We start from the raw sequence: 25,000 nt of genomic DNA, 5'->3' as shown, positions 1-25,000 counted from the left end.
CTGGGCGTGGGTGTATGGCTGTGTAATGGATGGATGGGTTATGGGTTGGGGAGGCAGTAGTCAAAAACTGTAAAAGGAGTGGTCTACCTATCTGGAGTCTGGCTTGATGTATGGTCTGGGCAGCAGGATCCCCAAAGAAAGAGCAGAGACTTTACTATTGAGATCCCCCCTTCCATATTCCCTCCTTGTACAGCTGGTCCTTGGGACAGTACAGTTATGAAAGGCACTCATGGATTGATTCTCTAGGGGGGGGGCAGGGCAAGAGGGGGTGCTGGGGGAGATGGTGGATGCTGTAACTGAGGTGGGGAGGAGCTGGATGGAGGAAGATTGGCCAGAAGTTACACTAGTGAGTCGGAGTACTGGACCACAGAATTGTAGTCGGGGGGTGGGCTGTGGCACTCAAGGGCTGGATCCAGAGGAAGGAGGATGGAGTCCTCCAGGGCATAGACCAGAGGGTCATCTTCATCCAGCTGGGCTGGTGGCTGGGGCTTCAGAGCCTCCTTCTCCTCGGACAGCAGCACAGACTCCTTGCTTCGGCTAGCTGCTCTCAGGCTGGTGAAAGAAAGGAAGGTGGTTGAGTACATAGTGGGAGGTATCACATTTCTTATCTTGGGATGGGATGTGGGGATGAAGGCAGGGCCCAGCCATGAACACCAAGGCCCCACTCACATGAGGAGACTCTGGAGGGCTAAAGAAAGGGCCAAAGCTGTTTCTGACAGTGGGTTTCCATCTTAGCTGGGTATGCTCAGCATTGGGTCCTGATGTAAATGACAGGTAATTTACAAAGGAACCGCAGCCCAGCCCCATTGCTGATGCTGGTTTGTGTCCCAAGCAGATGCTAGAAATGCATTATTATTGTTCAGGCATTTTTCAGTCATGTCCAATTCTCCATGACCCCATTTGGGGTCAAAGATACCACAGTGTTTTGCCATTTCCTTCTTCAGCTCATTTCACAGAAGAGGAAACTGAGGCAAACTAGGTAAAGTGACTTGCCCAGGGTCACAAAGTTAGGACAAGTCTGAGGTCAGATTTAAACTTAGGTCTTCCTGACCCCAGACCTGGCACTCTATCCACTGCAGAAACACCTAGCTGTCCTAGCCTTCATTGGGAATAGGGAACCTGAGTCCTCTAGGTCCTTGAGTTCAGCCTTTTGACTGAGTCCAAGTTTTACAGAACAAGTCCTTTTATAAAAGGGTTTGAATTCAGCCAAAGGTCTGCACTTGAGGACCTAGAGGACCTAGATATTGCAGGTAAAAATTCCCCAGGCATGGTGTCTCCCAACTTTGTCAGTCATCATCCTGAGGGGCAGTTGGAATATACTAGAGTGAGACATTCAGAGCTCCTCTCAGCACTCCAAGTTTACAAGACACCTTAAAAAGACCCATGATGGAAAGGCCTATCCACATCCAGAGAAAGAACTAGAGTCTGAATGCAGATGGAAGCAAACTGCTGGCTTTCTCTCTTGTGTTTTGTTTTGTTCCTTCTTTCTCATTGTTCACTCCATTGGTTATAATCCTTCTTTACAACTTGACTAATGTTTAATGTGAAGGTATTTGTAGATCCTATACTTGATTGCATGCTGCCATGGGGGGGAGGGGAGAGGGGGGAGGAGAAGAAGGGGGAGAAAATTTAGAACTCAAGGGATTGTGGGACTGAATGTTGTAAACTAAAAATAAATAAATAATTAAAAAAAAAAGACATGACCCTTGGCGTGGCCAGGTAGCACAGCGAGTAAGAGCACCGGCTCCAGTGTTGACCTGGGGATAGAATCTGGGCTCAGACACTTAGCACCCACCCAGAAACACCTGGCCATGTAACCTTGAGGAAGTTACTTAACCCCCATTGCTTAAAAAAAAAGACATGGCCCATTATTCAGTGGGGCTCTGGGAAGCCCTGGATTTGTCCCGTGTGGCCCCTGGCTGGGCCAGAGGATGAAAGCATTGTCTCCTCAGATAAGTGAGGAAGGCCCTGCCACTTTCTCCTGGCCTGTTCCATGACCTGGCTTGGCCACAGGCTTACAGAGCTGGTAACTGGAAAGTATGCTATCCCTTCCCTAAGTCATTTGGGGCTTTAGAAAGGGTGAAATTTCCTATCTGCTTGAGGCTGGGGTTGGCATTAGCATCTCCACTGCTTTCCCCCTCCCTTCCATTGGGCATGTCCAGAATCACAGAATCCCAAAAACGGAGTCTAAGGTCATCTAATACTCTCTTCTCCACTCTCCCTTTTTACAGAGGAGGAAACTGAGGCTCAGAGTGGGGAAGGAACTTATCCAAGGCCACACAGGTCATCAGTAATGAAGATGAGCTCTGAGCCTGGCTTCTCTTCCTCCTCCCCTTATTCCCACTAGATGCTAAGGCTTCCATTTTGCTTCTCTTGTGCCCCCCACCCCCAGCACAGCTAATCTGCCAGTCTTTACTGAACAGTCCCAGTTTCCGGAATGACCACAGGTATCAAACCTGCAGGCCACCATGTTAAAATGGCCTTGGGAAAGCTCACCAAAACAGATCACATTAATGTCAATACGTGGCCTGCAGGCCTGCTTCTCTTTGAGCTTAACCCCAGCCATTTGTGATGTGACCTCATTATACAGAGGCTTGCAGCTTCAAATGATTTTAGCCAAGAACTCCTATCTAACCTAACTGAGGTCAGCTTTGTCCAAGCCCATCAAAAACCCTAGCCGCTAGTTCTGTCTCTCTCTCTCTCCTCCCCCACCCTGTCATCAGGTGGTCTAGAACACTGGGCCTGGAGTCAGGAAGATCTGAGCTCAAATTTATCCTCAGATACTACTAGCTGTGTGACCCTGGCCAAGTCACTTCATTTCTGCCTGCCTTGGTTTCCTTATCTGTAAAATGGGGATCACAGTAGCACTTACCCCTTGGGATTGTTGTGAGGATCAAATGAAATTATAATTATAGTATTTTGCACAGTGCCTAGCATGTAGTAGGTGTTTAAAAATACTTATTTCTTTTCTTCCTTTCATTTGAAGGGGACTCATTTCAGACTAAGGTTGGATTTAGTGTTGATGCCCCCTTCGAAATGGGCAAATGGAATCAGGCAGAAAGGTATAGGTACCACGGCCTAAGTTTCTGTGGGTATCAGTGTCCAGGGTTGCTCAAGTGACCCCCCCCCAACCATGCAGGTACCAAGAGACAGTGCCAGGATCCAGACCCAGGCCCCTGCCACAGCATCAGGGCTAGTCTCCAAACCTGGACTTGGAGTTTAGAAGTGGGGGCTTAGGCAGAGCACTAGGAAGAAAGGATAGAGTCACAGTGCCCGGCTTGGGGCCTTGGGGGTCAGGGACCAGAGTTCAAATCTTGCCTCCTACACTTAGTATCTGGAGGAGAATGAGCAAATGCCTTCCTTCGCCTCTCAGTCCCTCTGATGGCTTCTGAGGCACCTTCTAGCTCTAGTTCTGGGGGCCTTGGATTTATAGGATGGCAGGAGAATAATAGTCACTCCCTGGGGCTTACCAAATCTTGATGCAGAAAGAGCTTTCCCAGGACTCTGGGCACGCAAGTCCACTGTAACTTTCACCTGTGCCCCTCCCATATGGGAATGGGAGAGAGAAGGGAGGAAGGCCTCTCCTGGGCCAACAGGCTCAACATTTCTCTATACTTCCATATTCTCAGTGGGGTTCCCTATTTACCAGGTAATCACAGTGGGAAGTAACTGAAAGCAGATTTATTCTTAAACAGAGGCCCAGGGATATTAAAGGGGAGAGAAGGGTCTTCTTCTTTCTCAGTTTCCCTAGTTAGCTTGGGGGGGGAGGAGAATGCAGGGCAGGCTGGGGGTGGGCAGTGACTGAGGACAGTGGGGACAGCTGCCCCCGGGGATTCTGGGACAGCAAGGGCCTGGAAGACTCTTCTGTATCCCCTGGGGCTCTCTATCTTTGCTGGCATCTCCCTAACAACCCCCGCCCTGCCATAGCCCTGACTGTGGGAGTGACATTCTCTCTGATGATACTAGGGCTGCCTACCTCCTTTTATCTCAGATGCCAAGTTTGGTGTCTGGTTGGGGGCATGGGGGTGGGGAAGGCTGGGGCACATACACAGAGCCTAGGCCTAGTGTGAAGCCAAGGCCTGCATTTGCCCTGGAGGCTCAAGGCTTTGGGTCATCAGGATGGAGAGCCAGGCTTGCCAACAGCACAGGCCAATCAGCCTTTAATGAGTATTTCAGGAGTCTCTTTTGCAGAATAACTCGGATTAAGGCGTCTATCTCTATTTTTATTCCATTCTCAGCTTGGGGAAACTACGCAGAATCTGTCTTTTTATTGTTTTTCTCTTCCTGTTGTCCAGTCATCACTCCAGGAAGCCTTGGCCAAGTAGAAACGCAATCTCCCCTGTGTTCTGATAAGAAGGGCAGGGTAGGGACCCCAGAGGGGTCCAGCCTTGAAGCGCCAGAGATTAAGGCCACTAGGGAGCTAGGGGGCGGTTAGAAAGCCCACTTCTGTGTTTGCCAAGAATTCTGGTCCAGATTCAGGTGGGGGGGTTGGAGCTGGCTCAGAGGACAGCTTGACCTAGTTAATGGTTCTTGGCCTGCAAGAGGGGGTGGGCTGGCCTGAGCCCCTGTGTGGGCTGGTAGGTGGCTGTAGGCTCTGGCAGAGGGCCAGTTTCTAAGAACTCCTGAGGGACTGCTGTTATATGGAGGCCTCTCAGTCTAATCCCAGGCCCAGGCCCAGGCCCAGGGACACTTGTTACTAAGGTACAGAGGAGATCTGCTGTGTTGGTTGAGGGGAGTCTCTGCCACATTTACCTGCCTCAAGACTGTTGTGAGGATAAAACGACATCATGTATTCAAAGCTATGTTACTTTGTTTCCATCTTTTTTGACAGAATTCAGATAGAAAAGGTCCCAGGACAAGTCACTAACTTATTTTATGTGAGAAGCAGTGCTGCAGGGTGGGTTGAGCTGGCCTTGAGCTGGGAAGTCCTTAGTTCAGGTCTTAGCTCTGACATATACTGGCTCCCAAAGCCTAAGGTAAAGAGAAGGTGCTGATCAGCATGGGTAGAATGACTTGGCACACTGGGAACTCCCAACAGATTAAATCACAGGCCCTGGGTCAAAGGGCTTTTTGATCCATATCTAGGATTTCACTGGTCTTTACCAAGCTTGTCTTAGTTGACTGGGGTAAGAAGGGAAGTGATATGCCTAACTGGAGTGTGTCAAAGGACAGACTTGAACTCAGGTCAGTACTGGATGCCTTTAGCAATTCTCTCCCTTCTCCTTCCAGCACTTCCTTCCTCCACATACTGCCTCCCTGCCCCCCATCCAAGGCTTTATGAAAATTATGGAGACCATATTTTCTTAACCAAATTCCAGGAAATGAAACTGGACTAAAGAGGTTCCTTTCATTATGCATTGTTACAAGTAGACTTTCTTCTCTTGAAATTAGGACAATTTTTAAAAAATCCTGTATATAAGGTATCTAGAATTTTAACTCTATGTTCTCAAAGCACAGAACATTCAAAGACCTTTGTCAACGTTAGAACACAGAGCTGCCATGTGAGAATGGGCCATTCCACGGGCCTGGGGATCTGTAGAAGGACTGAGATGCTTAGAGCTTGGAGGCCAGACAAGTTGGCACTGAACAGTACAATCTAATGTCCTGGTCCCAGCACTTACTCCAAGTTTCATGGACTTGCCTGCCTTGGCCTGAGTGCCAACCTTGTTCCTTGAGATTATCTCCCAGGAAAAAGCTAGGGTTTTAAAGGTCATGTACCCTCATGAATGATTATTGTGGGGTTAATGGGCCTCTCAGATTTAGGGTGTTATGGTCACAGTACTTTATTCTATCTACTCCCTTACTATTGACATTCTTCCCTTTGAGACAATCTGGATCCAGGAGAGAGATGTTCTCAACAAGGGGGACATTTAGCTGGCTAGCCCAAATATGCCCTCATTCCTCCGGGAAGGGAAGGGTAGATTTCCAAAGCCATGTTTCAAGGAGGAGGACCTGAGTTGCCTAGGGGGACTTTCCTGGGCTGGGGGGGGGGCTGTGATACACTGGAGGTAGATGTTGAGCAGTGGGCCATAGGTGGGGGAGGGAAAGACTAACTGATGAACCACAATGGAACAATATTCCCATTTTGCAGATGGAAAGGAACTGCTGATAAAGGATGGAGGGTGGGGGGTGGCTATTCCTGAAGAATTAATTTTGGTCCAAAGGCTTTCCCATGGAAGCAGGGAAGCTTGCTGTACTCCCTTCCCCATCACCCATCCTGTCTAACATGAAACATCTCAGAGGTAAGACTTGAACCAAGGGCTTCCCAGATCAATGCCCAGGGGGCATTACTAATTTTGAGCTGGAAAAGGACTTGGAGGTTATGGGATCATAGATGTATAGCCGAAAGGGACATAAAAAGCCATGAAGTCCAACCCTCTAGTATTCCATATGAGAAAATTAGGCCCTAGATCATTTGGCCAGATCACACAAATCATAGATGGGAGAGGCAGGATTTCAACGTCCACACTCAGGACTTTATACTGGACTGTGATGCTTCTCCTTGAGTCTAACCAGCACCAGGCTATGACTTCTACAGTATCTCCCAAAAGTGGTCAGCCTACCTGTGCTTAAAGCTCTCCAGTGATGAAAAGCTCATTAGCTAAGACCGGACATTCATTTAACTGCATGGGCTGCTGGCCGATCCCTTGGAGTTCCTTAGTCAGTTCTCATAGAGAATGCCAAAAGACTTCTGCATTGTGTTGGGTCCCTTAGACTGCTTTAGAGAGAAGGAAGTATTTCTCTGGTGCCTACTGGTGTTGGTCGGGTCCTTGGAGGGCCGTGGTCTCATTGAGGATCCACGAGGAACCATCCCTAACCTAGCAGCAGGTCATAATGAGGAGTGCTGCTGCAGATTCGGGATGGGGCATGAAGGATGGCACTCACTGCCCTGGAAGAGGGGGTAGCCTGGCCCAAGCTCTTGCATGGCCTAGTGACAGAGTAGACTTCAGAGGCAGGGAAACCTAGCTTTAAATGACCCTTCTGACACACACTGGGAATGTCCTTTGTGCCCCTCTAGGAATCTTGGAGTAGGAGCAGATCTGCATTGGTAGGTGGAGCTACCCACTGGGAGTTACTGTACTGAGCAAGCCAAAGGTCTAGTAAAAAAAAAAAGTGCCACAAGCCAAAACCAAGAACACAAGGAGGAAGGAAGCCCCTAGAAGGCTGGAACTTGGCATCCAAGTGGAGACAGTCAATATGCACAGGGGAAGGGCACTTTGAGCCAGGGGAAGAAGGAATGCTTCCCAGAGGATGTGGTGCCTGAGCTGGGCCTTGAAGGAAGCTTAAAAGGTAGACGTGAAGAGGGAGAACATGGCAGGCAAGTTGGATCCCTTGTGTAAAGAAATGGAGGTGAGAAATAGAGCACTGAGTTTGGGGAACAGTGAATACTTTGGTTTGGCTCAAGAGTAGAATGTGTGTGGGGCAGCTAGGTGGCCCAGTGAATAGAGTACCAGCCCTGTAGTCAGGAGGACCTCAGTTCAAATCTGGCCTCAGACACTTAACACTAGCCGTGTGACATTGGGCAAGTCCCTTAACCCCAATTGCCCTACCTTACCCCCTCCAAAAAAAAAAGTAGAATGTGTGAAGGAACTAAATATGTAATGAGTGAAAGTGAGAAGAGAGAGGCTTTCAATGGCAGAGGAAGTAGCTTAATCCAGAGGGGAAGGTCAGACTTGGGCTTTAGAAAGCTGGGTAAAGAGTGGGATGGTCAGACTGGAGGCAAGAGGTCAACTCAGGGTGAAGAAGGGGATGGATCTGGAACTGGCCAAACTGGGCCACTGACTAGATCCTGGGGGAGAAAGAGAGGGAAGGGCTGACGACTCAGGGCTGTGAATCTGGGCGACTGTCCTCGATGGAGATAGGGAAGTTAGCATGAGGGGTGGGGTCAAGAATGAGTTCTATTTGGGCCACGTGGTTTTTGAAATGCCTATGGGACATTCAGGTGGAGAAGGCAAGGAGGGAGTGCTTGAAGAGAGTGACCAGTGCTGGATCTAGCTGGATCACTAGAGTCAAGTCATCGGAGCAGACGTAATCACTGAACCCATGGAACCCAACAAGGTCACCAAGGCAGAGAGTATAAAGGGAAAAAAGAAGAAGGCCTGGGCAGGAGTCTTGGGGGACCCCTGGACTTGGGGGCATTTATTTTATTTTAAAAAGTTTTTTTTTAAGTTTTGGAGGGGGAAGGCAGGGCAATCCGGGTTAAGTGACTCACCGAAGGTCACAAGGCTAGTAAGTGTTAAGTGTCTGAGGCCGGATTTCAACTCAGGTCCTCCTGACTCCAGGCAGGTGCTCTATTCACTGTGCCACCTAACCACCCCCTGGGAGTCATTTATCATGCTCTTCAGTTTCTGATCTCCCCAGTCCCCATTATACCAGGCTGCCCCTCTCTGTGACAATAGGTAATGGGATGGCTCGGCCAGGGATATATGTACTCACGCCAATGCCATGAGTCCATAGGGCCAGGATCGAGTCTCCAGGCGCTTCATCGAAGGCAGCACCAGCCTGCTCTCCAGCTTATTCTCCTGGGCAGAAGAAGGAAGAGGAGTCAGCAATTTTCAGTGTGATAGTAATTTCCAAGGCTTGAGGATTCGAAAGGTCTTCTACACATTCTCACTAGCTGCTCATCAAGGCACTGTGAGGCAGGTAAATCAAATATAATTCTTCCCATTCTAAAGATGAGGAAATGGGCAGCTATCTGCCAGGTCCCATCCATGTACAGTGTTCTTCATGCTATATCACAGTCCCTCATCCCTGAGGTCCCACTGGCCAGCAAGTAGGCCATGGGAACTGATGCCTAGCAACCAGAAAAAGATCACAGTTAGCTGTGTGACCCTTCGCAAATCACTTGACCTCTCTGGACTTATTTCTTTACTTCTCACGGGGCGGGGGGGGGGTACTACAGAGGAATGACTCACATTTTTGTCCTGCTCCTTCCCACACATACTGGTACTATATAAATTACTACCCACCTGGAATACCAGTCAGAGGGTGATGAGCCAACTCAAGAGATACTTAACCTGAGCCCTGACTTGGTTTGACCTCTCCACTGGATACTTGGAGTCAAAACTCCTGGGTTGGAATCTCTGTCCTTACTAGAGATTTCTGAGCCTCAGTTTCCTCATCTGTAATATTGATTGAGGCTTTGCTCTGAGCTGAGCCCAAGGTGGTGGGTGGGGTTGGGGAAGACTTCACAGACCAGGAAGTCCTTGCAATGATTGACTTTGAAGGCTTCCTGAGACCTGGTCCAACCTCCTGGTCTAATCCACCATCTGGCCATACATTGGGCCAGAAAGTCTAGAACTAGAAGGGCCATGTCATGTCAGGACTGGAAGGGTTCAGCCTAGAAGAACTACTTATATCAGCACTCCCATTTTATAAATGAGGAAACTGAGGCCCAGAAAAGGAAAAATGATTTCTATATCAGCCAGTATTCAAACCCAGGACTTCTGACGTCCAAATCCAGCAATCTTGTCACTATATCCTTCTGTATGACATAGTAGAAAGAGCTTGCTCTTTCTGGAACTTGAATTTGAATCTCATCTCTGGTACTTACTACTGGTGTGAGCTTGAACGCCTACTTCAGCTCCCTCAGCCTCAGTTTCCCCATCTGTAGAATGAGGGAGCTAGACTAGACGGCCTCAGATTCTTTCTAGCTCTAGAGGTAAGTTATATATTTGAAGCCCTCTTATTGTTTAGAGTCACAACATCTGTATTCAAAGCCAAGATAGACGTGGTATGACAACAACAATCTCAACAATTTTGTCATGTTTTTTTGCTTTTTGCTTTTTGGAGGGCAATTGGGGGCAAGTGACTTGCCCAAAGTCACATAGCTAGTAAGTATGTCAAGCATCTGAGGCTGGATTTGAACTCAGGTCCTCTTGACTCCAGGGTGGGTGCTCGATTCACTACACTATCTAGCCACCCCCAATTTTGTTATGTTTTTAAATAAAGTGTTGTTCAAAGTTCATCTGAGTTGTCCCAGAAAACTCTGTGGTTCCTCTATCTGAAAGTAGCCTACAGCTTAGGGAAGCCTCACCACTGATGAGCTAAACAAGGGGTGAGGAACTGGCCTTGAGGCCACATGTGGCCCTCCAGGTCCTCAAGTGCAGCCCTTTGACTGAATCCCAACTTCACAGAACATAAGCCCCTTTAGGTCCTCAAGGGCAGCCCTTGGACTGAATCCCAACTTCACAGAAGAGATACCCTCTAGGTCCTCAAGGGCAGCCCTTTGACAGAACCTAAATTTCACACAACAAATCCCCTCTGGGTCCTCAAGTGGGGCCCTTTGACTGAACCCAAACATCACACAACAAATCCTCTCTAGGTCCTCAAGGGTGGCCTTTTGACAGACTCCAAACTTCACAGAGCAAATCCCCTTAATAAAAGGTTTTTTTTTTTCTGGAAAACTTGGACTCAGACAAATGGCTGTGCCTGAGGACCTAGAAGGAGGCCATAGGCTCCCTACTCCTAAGTTAAACACTCTCAGTGGTCCTATTGAATGCTAAGATCCAAACTCTCCCTTGAAGCATGTTACCTTCTATGGCTCCCCTGCTGAGTTGGGGAGTAGAAAGAGCCCCAGACTTGGAATTAGAAGGGTTGGGATTGCAGCCCAGCACTGTTCCTCACTACCTGTGTGAACTTGGGCAAATCATTTTCCCTTGGGGCCTCAGTATCTATAGCTGGACTGGCTGCTCAAGAAAAATGTGAATGGTGGGTCCCAAGGCAGGGTGAATTTTAGACTTAGGGATCCAGAGTGGAAATCAATGTGTCTGAGTTGATTAGAACCCCAAGAAGGTAATTGGCATTCTTTGGCTTTTAATCACTTTCTTTTCTTTTTTAAAAAATCATTTTCATCTAGGAGGGAATGGATCAGGAGGTGTTGAGGGTGCAGACCCCACTGTGCGCCTGCCCCTACTGTGTGCCTGCCTATGTGTGAGCATGGCTCCAGTCCACAATGAGAACCTTCCCAGTCAGAAGTTCTTTGGAGATTTGATAGGGTTTAGACTACAAGGGAACCTGGCGGTCAGTGAGTCTAAACCCTTTATTGGGGGGGGGGGGGCTAGACTTAGTATGACATTGATGTAGGGAGCTCCCGGAGAGAAAAGTCCCTCTACCAATGCTAATAGGCACCTGCTTGGCAATTTATGGCCCAAGAGAGTCCAAACCCTACACTTGCAGAGGTGGAAACTGAGTCTAAGAAAAGAATGTTGCATATGCAATGGATCTTGGATTTGGACCGAGTTCATGATAATATGTGTGTATGTATATCCGTGTGTGTGTATATATGTGTGTGTTTATGTATATATGTATACACATAAATATTAATATGTGCATAGACACATGTATGCATAGACATAAACTGATTATTCTCTCAATTATACAAAGGTAATGCCAAGCCTGGTTAGAGGCAGTGAAATATAAAATGGTAAAATAAATAGAATGTTAGGCCTGGAGTCAGGAAGACCTGAGTTCAAATCCAGCCTCAGACCCTTACTAGCCATGTGATCTTGGGCAAGTCACTTCACCCTGTTTGCCTCAGTTTCCTTAACCATAAAATGAGGATCATAACAACACCTGCCTCCCTGCTTTAAGGATCAAATGAGATCACATTTGTACAGGGCCTGTCAAACTTGAGGCCCTATAGAGATGTGTGTGCTTTTTAAAATTAGGATTAACTTCCCGCTCAAGTCCCTGCCTACCAAATCTCTCCCATTCCTGTTCTCTCTCTTCCCCTTCCCTCATGTGGCCCTTGCAGGGCCCTGAAACTCAAGCCCCCTCCATTTTCACCAAAGTCTTGGGAATTCTTAGGCCTTGTTCCAAATGGTGAGGGGAAGAAATGCTTACCATCTTCTTGAGTTCCACAGGGACCTCACTGTAAGTCTTGCCGTTCAGGGGACGCATCTGGATGCCATTGCTGTTGTGGGAGAAAGAGAGAAGCCCATCTGTCATTTCACCAGAAGTCTCTGAACAGGTCCTTAGTAACTTGCCTTTGGATTCTACTCTCAGCCCTTGTTGATGTTGGTTACCTGAGCCCAAGTCCCATCATTGATACCTTGGCTGTTCCTTGTGTGAAGGTGGCACATGACCCACTGTCTGAATCACAAGAATGTGAGGGTGGGAATGCACCCCAGTGGCCATCTGGTCCTACTCATACCCGAAAAGAATCCCCCTCTACCTCCCTCAAGAAGTGGCTTCCCAGTTCTTGTTTGAACACTTCCAAGGAACACATCAAATCGCTGGGGAATTTTCCTGGCGTTAAGCCTAAACTGACCTCTGCACCTTCCATCCCCTGATCCTGGGCCTGCCCTTTGGGACCAAACGGAACAAAGCCAATCCTTCCTCCATAGGACAGTCTTTCAAATACTCAAACCCAACTCTCATTCTGTGTCTTCTCTCGTCCAGGCTAAACATCCTTTGTTGTTTGAACCAGGCCTCACATGGTAGGGACGCGGGGCCTTTCATTTTTTCCCTTGCTCTTCTCTGGACACTCTCCAACTTGGACCAAGCACAAACCAGGTCTTTCTTAAAGGGGGGGGTCCCCAAACTGAATACAGGACACCCGATAGAGCCTGACCAGGACAGAGGACAGCTGAATTGTCAATATACCAATTATGTCAACTGCAGACAGCAACAGTGGAACATGTTTTGGAGAGGCAGTGGGGAACATTGCATTGGACCCCAACAAGTCAGGTGGCTTGCCTAGGGTCATTGCTGAGATCCTGTCAAACCATTCAAAAGGCATTTATCAAGTCCCTACTATGTGCAAGCACCTACTATGTTCCAAAGAACACAATGCTGAGCTGTCAGCTTGTCTGTGGACATAATTTTCCTCTGTCAGATTGGCCCATTTGGCTCATAGGTGGCAATCTGTGCTTAGCATAGTGTCTGGAACGGGGTCCTTCCCCACCATCTCCCACTCTGGGCCAACTGAGATCAGGAGAGGGCAGGATGGGAATGGGAGAAAGAAAGTAATCTCTCTTGTGTGGATAGAAAGTAGAATATGTGAAGGGAAGTGGGATAAGACAAGGATAGAAAGATTTTGGAGGGCCCTGAATGCCAGTAATTTTTTCACTGGGGAGTGGAAAGCCACTGAAGGCTCTTGAGAAGAGTGTAAGTGCACACGCATTAGGAATATTAACTGGGCAGTAGTGTGGAAGGGAGAATTGGAGAGAAGGGGGAAAGGATGGAAATAGGGGAACATTTAGGCTTTGTAATAATTCAGCTGAGAGAGGCCGAGGGCCTGCATCAAGGTGATGGCCCTCTACGTGGGGAGAAGAGGCCAACAGGGAGAAGGGACTGCTGCAGAGTAGAATGATGAGGATCTGGCAAGGGATCAAGCCCTCCCTCTCCCTCCTTTATCCCAGCCAAAACAGGATTGGGACATTGTGAGGAGGACAATGGAGACTGGGAGGAAGAAAGAAGATGGGGAAGATGAAGAAGTCTGTTTGGGATGTACTATGTTAGCTGTCGAGGAGTGATGGGGAGAAGTGGGGAGGAAAGAGGGGTCATTGGGGTGGCTAGTGAGTAAAGCGCTGGCCCCGGAATCAGGAGGACCTGAGTTCGGTCTGGACTCAGACATTTCACACACACACACACACACACACACACACACACACACACACACACACACACACAAACACTAGCCGTGTAACCTTGGGCAAGTTACTTAACCCCAGTTGCCCTCCAAAAGGCAAAAAAAAAAGGGGGTCATCAACAGAGCTTCAACATAGTGGGGAGTAACTCCTCTAGACGGAGGGGAGGTCCTTCTTTCTCCCTGGCACTGACATGGGAAGAAGCATCTTAGAATGTCCCAAGAGGACTTCCTTAAAGGAATCATGCCTGAGCATGCGTCCTATAAGAAATGGAAATTCTGCGACCTCTTGCTAAACATGAAGCCCTCCCAGTGAGGGGAAGGGAACCCACCACCTCCCAAGGTAGCCTACTTTGCTATGGGCTTATTTGAATGGAAATTTGCCTTTTCCTTATGTCGATCCCATGTGCAAGTTTAGAGAATCCATCCCAAATGTCTCATGGACTATTTATGCCCAACCTGCGGTATAGCATTCCGAGCTCATATTGGTCCGATCAGGCCCAGGCAGACACACTGTACCTTGACCCTGACACGGTTATGTCACTTTGGTCCTTTTCAAGAACAACAACCAATTGTCGTTATATTTTTCTCTCCTTTGGGACCAAGTGCAAGGCCTAATTTCTCTTCTAGTGGATGGTCCTTCAAGAATTGGGAGGCAGTTGTCATGAAGGAAGTAGGGTATGCTGGGAAGAGTATTTACTCCCAAATCAGAGGCAAATTCAATCAAGTGAATTAGACCTCACCTCTGATGCTTGCTTCCTGTCTGAAGCCTTGGGCAAGTCTTTTAACTTTTCTGGGTCTCATTTTCCTCCCTTACAGAATGAGGGGGCTAGACTTGATGGTTCCTGCCAGTTATACTCTGCCAGACTCAAACAATTTCATAAAGTTCACCTTCTCAAGGCCTTGGTCTTTTACTCTTATGGATTCCAATGTAAACTCTTCCTGTCCTTCTGGATATAGCTCGAGCCTCATCTCCAGGAAGTTCTCCCTCATCCTTCCAACCCACAACAATCTCTCTCTCCTGGAAATACATTGAGGGCATATAAGGCCTTATGTGGTTCAATGACAAGATTGTCTCATTAAACGGATAAAGATGGGTAGATTTGGAGTTGGAGAACTTTCCTTGAAATCCTGGCCTAACCCCAATACCCAAGTGAATCATTTCCCCTTTCTCAGACTTAGTTAATTCCTCTTTGAAATGAAATGGTGAGACCAGATGACCTCAGAGGCCCCATCCAGCTCTAAATCCAGTCTATGAGCTGGGAAGTGAATGCCTAGAATGATCTTATACTTTTATATCCCCCTTCCTGGTCCCTCTCACAGGATAGTGAATATAGTAGGAATTCAGCCAAAACTTGATGAGATGAATTGAATAAGAATCGGAGCAGGGCAGTTTAGATTTATAGCCTTATCTCTGCTACTTACTTCCCTCTCTGAGACTCAGTTTCCTCATCTGTAAAATGAGGCAGTTAGGCTAGGTAGATTCTAAATTCTTAGATCATAAAATAGTTGAGCTAGAAGGGCCCTTAGTGATAATCAAAAGGAGCTTTAGAGATCAAGTCCAAACTCTTCATTTTACAGATGGAGAAACTGAGTCACAGAGCAAGAAAGTTGGCACAGGAAAAGAGTAGTTCGTGCCCAGGTTGTTGGATTCTTTCCATGTCTCTCAGCATTAAGAGTCTATGAGTTGGGGCGGCTAGGTGGAGCAGTGAGTAAGAGCGCTGGCCCTGGCGTTGGGAGGACCCAGGATCAGTTCCAGCCTCAGACACTTAACGCCTACACAAAAGAACTGGCCATGTAACCTTGAGAAAGTTACTTAACCCCAATTGCTTTAAAAAAAAAAGAGTCTGAGTTACCCTCCTCTCCCCCTGCCCCTATTCTTCTATTTCTTCCTGTGTCAGAGTAACCACGAAAAGCCTCCCAGACCTTCGACTTCAAGGGACAATAGTGGTCACAGTAACAGTATCTTGCTCACCTGTCTTCCTCAGTGCTCCGGTGAGTAGAGCCATTGATCAGATTCTCGTCCATGGGGCTGGCCTTGAAGTCAAGCTCTTTGTCAAACATGTTGAGGGGAATGTAGTCTTTGCCTTCCTATATAGGCAAAACAGACATGGCCTGAATCATAATACCCCATGTCCCTCCCTCTGGCTTCCCTCCCTGGGCTGCTCTGCAGATGTGCACTACACGTCCGAACATGGCCAGTAGGAGGCCTCAGGCTTAGATGAGGTTCTCTATAATCTCTGATAAGGGTTTTGGGGACTCAGAGATTGACTTGCAATGGCCCAGGAGGGACTGAACCAAACACTAGAGTCTGAGCTCTGGGTCTGATACTAACCAGCTTCAGTATCCTTATTTATACAATAATGCTGATGAACTAAATGACCTCTTAGCAAACAACATAGACTATCAGAGCTTATGGGAGAGAAAAGATCATAGAACATAGTTCCATAAGTCATTCTCACTTTTGGAGAGAGAGAGACACAGAGAGAGAGAGAGAGGAAGAGAGAGGTAGAGAGAGAGGAAGAGAGAGGAAGAGAGAGAGAGAGAGAGAGAGAGAGAGAGAGAGAGAGAGAGAGAGAAAGTGTGTGTGTGTGTGTGTGTGTGTGTGTGTGTGTGTGTAGGGGGGGTGGTCCTTGGCTTGGATTTGGAAAGGCCAGGCAATGTTTGCATGGGTGACCAGGATTATAAACTGCCTAAACAGGAAAATAGCCATCTTTGTCAGGAAAAGATGGCGGCCAGACCTTGAGGTCTCTTCCATTAGAAATGGACAAAAGCTCAGAGGCTAGCCTGCCCAATCCCCTTCATTTTACTGAGCCCCACAGAAGTTGCAAGGCCTAGATCTGGGGCTGGAAGCTGCCCTCAGAGGCCAGTTAGTCCAAGCCTTTCATTTTATGGAGGCCCAGGGAGATGAAGGGATTTGCTCCCAGAAAAATGGGGTAAGGGGTGGTGTGGTGGGGCTGAGCCCTTGCATCCCAGGTGGTTTCTCTTTCTCCTACACCATGCTACTCCTCTCCATGTAATCCTTGTGAAGCTGACAGCATAAAAATCATCAATGTCATTTTACAGATGAGTAGATCACAGCTCAGAGAAATCCCAACTGATTTGGCCAGGGTCATAGCTAGGAAGCATCAGAGGCAAGACTGGAACCTGTTTCTCCTGACTCCATGCCCATAGCAATGATTAGAAGGGCAAATCTGATAGTACCACCTTGGGGTGGGAGGAGGGAGGGAGGGAGGGAGATACAGGTTCTCCCCAATGGGGCTGGGCATGTGCAATGGAACTCAAACATCCACATGGGGATCCATAATCCCCTGGGAGGTGCAATTCTTTCTTCAGACAGATGCAATCATGGCAGGAGATGGAAGGAGAGGCAAGGGGAGGGGGGAATGGGTCAGGGTGATGGGTGCACAGCTGGTGAGCCCCACATCAAGTGAATGAAGGCCATTCATTGTTTACAACCCCACTCAGTTGGGATGAGGACAGCACCGACTTATTACTATCTGCAGCATTAACCCCTTCACTGCCTACCATCTGGTCACAATAGCCTACATTGTAACTGTCCCAGAATTCAGCACCTATTGGGGGCCGGAACTGAGTGGGATGATTGGCCTCTGGCTGAAAGGGTTTACGAAGGGGGAAAACTGTGGCCTTTCACACCATTTCTTCATCTTCTCCCCTCTGATATTTGTCTGCCTGGGACACTCTCCTCTTGTTCTTCTACCATCCCAACAAATTAAACCTCTCCCCTACAATCTGGTTCTCTTTCTGGCTCTCTATCTTTCTCTCTGTCTCCCTCTCTCACTCTTTCTATCTCTGTCTCTCTCTGGTGTGTGTGTGTGTGTGTGTGTGTGTGTGTGTGTGTGTGTAAGGGTATGCATGGAGACTGAGTTGTAACAATAAGAGGATCATGGTGCCAATTCAGTTCAAGGTTCAGTCACCAGAGACTGAGTCCTTTCTCTTAAATGTTATGGCAACACACTTGGGTTGGGAGGTGGTTATAGGAGGGAGTGGGGCTAAGACAGTTGGCTTGGCTTGAGCATATCCAGGGCCATGGGGATGCCAGCTTATGACACGTGAAGCTAATTAAAGAGAAGGAGGCAGAGATAAAGGGCCATTGTTACTCCAGGGTGTGGGGCTGTGAAGTCTCCCTAATTAGCCTCCAGTATGTTTTGTCTGGCCTGGGTATGTGTATCTCATTTTTTAAATGGAATCCCCACTCCCCTGCACCTGGATCCTAGGCCTCCCACCCCAACCTGCTCGCCCTTTCAGGTCTTCCCACCTGGATGGTCCCAGGCTGGTTTTTTCCTTGAGCATCACAGAGCCCTAACTGTATCAGAAGGGTGGGCTATATACATACCTGCTGAACACTGGCCTGCAGGAGGTCCCCAAGGCGTTCAACCAGCTCAGTGAAGGTGGGTCTCTCTGTGCACATGCCATTCCAGCAATCAAGCATGGTCTCATAACTACAGGTTGGGGAGGAACACAGAGATGAAAGTTTGCTTTCTACTTTCCTACTATCCCACTATCACTCACCCTGAAAACCACCAGCTCCCAGGCAGCTCTGGGAACCAAAGCATCAAGTGTGAAGCTTAGTCACATGTCAAGGACCCATAGAAAGGACAATGTCAGAGCAGGGAAAGGGCTTAGAGCTCAGAATGTCAGAAGTGATTGGGGCCTTATAACGTAGAACAACCGAACATTAGAGCTGGGAGGGGCTTTAGAACAGAGGATGTCAGAGCAGTAAGGAAATCTCAGAGGTTATCTAGTTTAATATTCTCATTTACAGAGCAGGAAACTGAGACTCACTGAGGCTCCAACCTTTCTTCATTCCAGGGCCTTCCCTCTGTTCATTATTTCCTATTTATCCTATATAGGTCTTGTTTGCTTGTTTTCTCCTTTGTTAGACTGTGAGCTCCTTGAGAGCAGGGACTGGCTGTTTTTGCCTCTTTTTGTAGCTCTAGCACTTTGCATAATGCCTTATGCTTAGTAAATGTTTCTTGATTGACTTCTGACTCCCTATTCAGTGCCCTTTCCACTCTCCCCTCCATTTGAATGGAGAAATGCCAAATGGGAGTTTGGACAGCTATTTATAGGTCTCTTCCCATTAACTTCTGTACTTTTGTTTATCATTGGGCTCTGACTACATCATGTTATCATTAATACTGCAATTCATCTAAATGAGGCACCCAATTTAGAAAAAGACTTTGAATAAGCAGTAGGTAGGGAGTCAGCTTCAGAGCTGGGACTAGAAGCTGCCAACAGTCGATGTGACTGTGAATAAGTCACCTTGCCCTCTCTGAGTCTCAGAAATTAGTATCAAGTCAAACTCCCTTATCTTCCAGATGAAAAGTCAAAGGTCCCTTCTCAATCTGGCACTCTTAGTCTTTGAGTCAGTCTATACTCTGGGACTTCCCCAAATGGGCATTTGGGGATCTCTTGATCCTAGCAATGATCAAACTGGGACCCTTGCCCTAGAGTAGAACTTACATTTCTGGAGTCGAATACTCAGGGGATTTCATCCGGCTGCCTTCCTTGAGTCGGAGGCAAAAATCCTCATCTATTTGCACCCCTGGGTAGGGTGAAGCACCTGTGGGAGACAAACATTTCAGGTTTCAGATATTTCCTGACGATAGGGGGATTCCCAAGAAATGTTGGGAGACCCCAGGCAGAAGCAGGCTGCTGATGGAGGACAGTCTTTAGGAATGAGAATATTTCTGAAGGAGGTGACTTGTATCCCAGTCAGTCTGAGCCGAGATACTTTGGCCCAGGGCCAGAACTCTGATGATCTTTAACAATCAAGACAGATAATAAGCTAGAAAAAAAAGGGTGGCACAGTATTTGGGATTCGGAAGTCTGGAGGCCCCTTCACTGCCTGTGAGACCTCAGGCAAATCACTTGCCCCCTTTAGGCCTCAGTTTCCGCCTTTGGAAAATGAAGGGGTTGGACAAGATGGTCTCTCAGATCTCTTCCTCAAATTATCCGTTCCAAGGTTGCACCCATGCTGGGATCTGGGTTCTAAGGCTTCTCCCCCTTCCAAAACTACTGAACTACACTAATATTCTCTTTATCTGAGATACTCTGGACCACTTGGGCAAAGCATGACTTTTCCCAGAAACATTTCAGACCGTTTCTGAGCATGGCTATGCTGCTGGCCCCCGTCAAGGTGGGCTCATCGCTGGAAGCAATCCAGCTAACTCTCTACTGTTTACTCAGTTATGGGCCTCCCGGGGTCTTTCCAGATCTAGATTTAGGCTTCGATGTGTGACACTGGGTAAGTCCCTTCCCCTACCTGGACCTTAGTTTCCTCCTCTGTTAAAGGGGGGAGTGTTTGCCTCAATGGCTTCTGAGGTCCCTTCTGGCTCCAACATCCCATGGTTCTGTCATTTCCCCACTTCTCCTCCACCTTTAACTTCTCTTCCTTTACATCAAGGGTGTCTCTTGGCACCAGACAGCAGGGGCCGGGGGGGCCTGGACCACATGTGTAAAGGTCATCTCCTCCTGGCAGCATGCTCTGGCCCTAACCTAGTCCTGGGGAATTTGGCCTTTGTAACTTCACAGCCCAAACCTGTGGGCCCCTTGGAACAGCTTATTCCTTTCCCCAGAGGACCTGGTGAGCTCAGCTCTCCTCCTCTATCACTTCTTCCTAATGAAATATGTTCAGAAGAAAGATGGCAGTGGGGCTGGAGACAGGAGCCTGGAAAGAGCTCTGGGCCCATGGGGAAGGGGGAGTAGTATAATCATAGTAACTCATGTGCCTCCAAAGATGCTTTCCTTGTCACAACTAAGACTCTGAGTCTAAACCATAGGGTCCCTGATCACAAGCTGAAAGGGGCCTCAGGGGGCCATCAAGTCCAATCCCCTTAGGTTACAGAGGGGGAAACTGAGGCTCAGGGAGGGGAAAGGGACTTGTCCAAGGTCACAGGGAGGAATCTAGATCCAGAGCTGGAAGGGACCTCAGAGGTCATCAAGTTCAATGCCCTCAAGTTACATAGGGGAAACTGAGGCCCAGGGAGGTGAAGTTATTTGCACATGGTCATACAGGTATTAAGTGTCAGAAGACTAGAACCCAGGTCTTTATCACTCCATGACTTTATCTGGTACCACTCAAGTGCAGCGTCTAGAGAATAAGGGACAAGTGACAAAAGTATTGTTCTCTGCCCTGCTATTATATTCAGTTCTGGGGTCACATTTTCAGAAAAACAATGATAAGCTGGAGGATGAGGTAGGGGGCTGGTATATGCAAAGGCATGGAGATGGGAGATGGAGAATGTAATGGAGAATATATGGAGAATGGTAAGGGGCAGAAGTAGCATTTTAAACCAGGACTTCTGCCTCCAAATCCAGCAATTTTTCCACTGCCCCACACTGCCCCCCAGCTTCAGGTAGCATTTTGAAAATCTCAGTTCTCTGGAGCACGCTCGGAGAGGACAGGAGATGCCCTGTCTCACATGGCAATTTCACTTCTGCTTGGCATGACTTATTTGACTCAAGGTTCAATCATGTGACTGGCTTTCAACAGAAATCTTTTCTTCTGTGTCTTAAATGCCCTTTATCTGTGGGACAAGACCTAGAGACAAGCAGCCCTCTAGGGAAAGGCAAACATCTTTCCATGTTCTTGGCTCAATGATCTAGAAAGTTTTGTATGCATCCCCCTGGATACCCAGTGACATCAATCTCTAATCAAATATGTATGGCTATTTTGCCCATTTCCAATGTGGGCACGCCTGGTGATCCTTCATGAAGCCCCTGCCTGGGCCACAGACACAGGGTTTGGGATTCAGAGCAAATGGGTCTGGATGCATTGTGCTCCAAGGGCCGCCTATCCCTAATACTTCTTGGTTTCATCTCCTCCCATATAGCCTCTGCTCTGGTCCATGTCTTCTAGCCTGGAATATTGCATGTACGTCCCTCCAGGCTTCCAGCTTCAAGACCTTACCCACTCCAATCCATCTTTCACCCAGCTGGCCAAAACGAAATTCTCAAAATGCAGATCAAACCCTCTTTTCCCTCTATTCAAAATTCTTCAAGAGCTCCCTATCGTGCTTTGAATGAAACATGGAATTGTATTTTTTAAAAACCCTTGGCCTGCCATTTAAGGTTCTCCAGGCTTGGGCTCCCACCTGTCATTTTACTTCTCTTTGTCCAGTCAAACTGGCCTAATGGTGGCTCCCAGCATTTTAGCACAGATTATCCACTAGAAGGAATTCTCTCCTTACTTCTGTCTTTTAGAATCTCTCATTTCCTTCAAAGCCCAACTCAGAGACACAGCCTCTACAGAGACTTTCCCGACACCCCTGCCCTGCCATCAGCTTGGCTATACTACCTCCCTCTTCAATTTCCTTTGCATTAAGCCCATTCACATTCAATCGCCAACTTGGTTCTAGGTTTGATTAACAAGTGAGTGAGTGCATGGGGCGCAAGGTCATGTGGCATAGTGGAGGGGGCTTTAGACATTGATCATGCTTTAGACACCTACTAGCCATGGAGAACATGGACACGTCCCTGTGCCTCTGACTACTCATCTCTAAAATAAGGAGGGTAGATTCAATGGTCTATGTACAGGGGTGGGGAACCTGCAGCCTTGAGGCCACATGTGGCCCTCTAGGTCCTCAAGTGTGGCCCTTTGACTCAATCACAACTTCCCAGAACAAATCCCCACTAGGTCCTCAAGGGCGACCCTTTGACCGAATCCAAACTTCTTAGGGAAAAAAAACTTCTAGGTCCTCAAGTGTGGCTCTTTGGAACCAAACTTTACAGAACAAATCCCCTCTGGGTCCTCAAGGGAGGCCTTTTGACTGAATCCAAACTCCACAGAACAAATCCCCTCTAGGTCCTCAAGGGAGGCCTTTTGACTGAATTCAAACTCCACAGAACAAATTCCCTCTAGGTCCTCAAGGGCGGCCCTGTAATGGAAGCCAAACTCCACAGAACAAATCCCTTTAACAAAAGGATTTGTTCTGTCAAACTTGGACTCAGTCAAAAGGTCCTACCCAAGGGCCTAGAAGGCCTCCAGGCTGAAGATTCCTCACCCCTGGTATAAGGTCTCTTCTACTTCCAAACCTACGAGCCTCTCTGTTTTGTACCCAATACAAAGATACTTTTGAAATATTTAAATCAATGCATATAGCTGCCCTTTCTCCTCTGCATAAGAAGATGTGGGCAGGGGCACGGTTTTCAGGACACCTCTCTCTCCTGGTAATCCTCCTCCCTCTCTAACACTCCTCTGCCTCCTTTGCTGGCTCCTCCTCCAGGTTGCACCCCTCAGGGCTCTGTTTTGGACCCTCTTCTCTTCTGTCCCATATATCCTACCTCACTTCATCTGATCTGCTCCCATAGATGTTGGTGATTTTCAAATCTACTTATCCAACCTTAACCACGCCACTGACCTGCAGTCTTGCACCTCATAAGTTGGGGATGTCCCATGGACACCTTCAACTCAACATGTCCAAAACTGAACTAAATGTCATAATAGCTGCTGGAGGGTCTGCCTGCCTCAAGTCTCTCCCCACTCCAATCTGCCCTGCAGTGATTTTCCTAAAGCGCGGGTCTCACCATGTCAGCCCCCACCCCCTTAAACTCCAGTGGCTCCTTATTGCCTCCAGGATCAAGTACAAAATGCTCTGCTTGGCATTCAAAGCCCTTCATGACTTAGCCCCCTCCTGCCTTTCCAGTCTTTTTAGCCTTCACTCCCCTACACAAACTCTTCGGCCCCATGACCCCGGCCTCCTGGCTGCCCATCAACAAGACCCTCCATCTCTGGGCTCCGGCCATTCTCTCTGGCTGTCCCCCAATGCTGCCGCTCCTCGGCCCTGAACACTGACCACCCTGACTAAACCCCACCTCCTACGGGAAGCCTTCCCCAAGCCCTCCAAATTCCAGGGCCGTCCCTCCACTCATTATTTCCTATTTATTTTTAAAGCAATTGGGGTTAAGTAACTTGCCCAAGGTTACACGACCAGTTTTTTTGTGTGAGTGTTAAGTATCTGAGGCAAGAAACCGATCCTAGGTCCTCCTGTCTTGAGGCCAGGGCGCTCTTACTCACTGCGCCACCTAGCCGCCCCTATTATTTCCTTTCTATATGTTTGCGAGTGAGAGCCTCTTGAGGGCAGGGCCTGGCTTTTGCCTTTCTTTCCATCCCTGCACCAGCACAGTGTCTGGCACACAGCAGGAGCCTAATAAATGCTTACTGACTAGTTCAAATAGGTTAACTTTTAACAAGCAGGGCCTTAAAACTAGAGCCACTGGAATTCTGAGGCTGGTATTCTAGGGGACAATCACTACACCTGGAGTTGGCCCTCCACATCTGGGGCTTGGAGATAGAGCCGAAATTTCTTCCTGTCTCTCTCCCTAATAATAACATTAGCTAGCATTTATTTAATGCCTCTTTAAAGCACTAAACATCTTAATCTCATCTGAGCCTCACCTCAGCCCTATTATCCCCATCTTACAGATGAGAAGACTGAGGCAGACAGAGGTTAAGTGATTTGCCCAGAGTCACACAGCCAGTAAGGGTGTGAGACTGGATATGAACCCAGGTCTTCCTGACTCAGGCCTAACCCTTTATCTACTGGACCACTGAACTGCTTCCAAGAGCCCCTCTTTCAGCCCTCAACATCCTGTGCTATCCAATTGCTTTGGGATCCTGGGAACAGACTGAGGGGTTGGAGCAGTGGTGGTGATTGGGCCTGTCTGCTCTACAGGAGCTATGGCTAGGAGCAGCCAGGTCTGGAGAGGAGTTAGGGGCTGAAGAATGCTTACCCAAGGAGAATATTTCCCACAGCAGGACGCCAAATGACCACACATCACTCTGGGTAGTGTAAATCTTATCAAAGATAGCTTCAGGGGCCATCCACTTCAGTGGTAGCCGGGCCTGGAAAAGCAAGGTAAAGGAGAGATAGAGAATGAGGGACAGGGAGAGAAGGGAAAGGGAGAGGAGGGAGGAAGAGACAGAGGGAGAGAGGGGGGGAGAGGGAGAGAGAAAGAGAGAGGAAGAGAGAGGGAGGGAGAGAGAGAAGGAGGAGGAAGAGGAGAAGAAAAACAAGAAGAAAAGAGAAGAGAAAGAAGACAGAGTGAGAGAGAAAAGAGAAAAAGAGAAAGGAGAGAGAGGATAGAAAAAGAGAGAGGGAGAGCAGAGAGAGGAGAAAAAGAGAAGAGAGAGAAAGGAGAGGGGAGGGAGACAGAGAGAGAGGGGAGGAGAGAGGAGAGAGAAAGAAGAGAGGGAGAGAGAGAAGAGAAGAGAAGGACACAATAAGAAAGGAGAGACAAAGGAGAGAGAGGAAGGAAGAGAGAGAAAGAAAAAGGAGAGAGAGGAGAGAGAAAGAGAGGGAGAACAGAGAGGAGAAAAAGAGAAAATAGAAGGGGATGGAGACAGAGAGAGAGAGAGAGAGAGAGAGAGAGAGAGAGAGAGAG

General features: G+C 48.0%; 1 protein-coding gene across 2 annotated transcripts in view; it reads right to left on the bottom strand.

The window, feature by feature from the left end:
* LOC138177215 (vascular endothelial growth factor receptor kdr-like) overlaps positions 1–25,000 on the bottom strand; it is a 202,793-nt gene that overhangs the window by 5,077 nt on the left and 172,716 nt on the right. For both annotated transcript variants that reach the window (XM_069108292.1, XM_069108293.1), the window contains 7 exons: positions 24,350–24,461; positions 19,079–19,178; positions 17,949–18,054; positions 15,567–15,682; positions 11,845–11,914; positions 8,437–8,522; positions 1–552 (listed from right to left, as the gene is read on the bottom strand). The exon at positions 1–552 is cut by the window's left edge and continues 5,077 nt beyond it. In XM_069108292.1, the coding sequence (XP_068964393.1) occupies positions 339–552; positions 8,437–8,522; positions 11,845–11,914; positions 15,567–15,682; positions 17,949–18,054; positions 19,079–19,178; positions 24,350–24,461 (804 nt within the window). In that variant the 3' untranslated portion in view covers positions 1–338. The remainder of the gene's footprint in view (positions 553–8,436; positions 8,523–11,844; positions 11,915–15,566; positions 15,683–17,948; positions 18,055–19,078; positions 19,179–24,349; positions 24,462–25,000) is intronic.

This window comes from Petaurus breviceps, unplaced genomic scaffold (assembly GCF_028583685.1).
Source record: "Petaurus breviceps papuanus isolate PSGF00001 unplaced genomic scaffold, PetGlider_PUasm1.0 90339, whole genome shotgun sequence".
In the NCBI taxonomy this organism is placed as follows: Eukaryota; Metazoa; Chordata; class Mammalia; order Diprotodontia; family Petauridae; genus Petaurus; species Petaurus breviceps.
The sequence above is the reverse complement of the archived record's forward strand: the minus strand, read 5'-3'. Positions and strand labels throughout refer to the sequence as shown.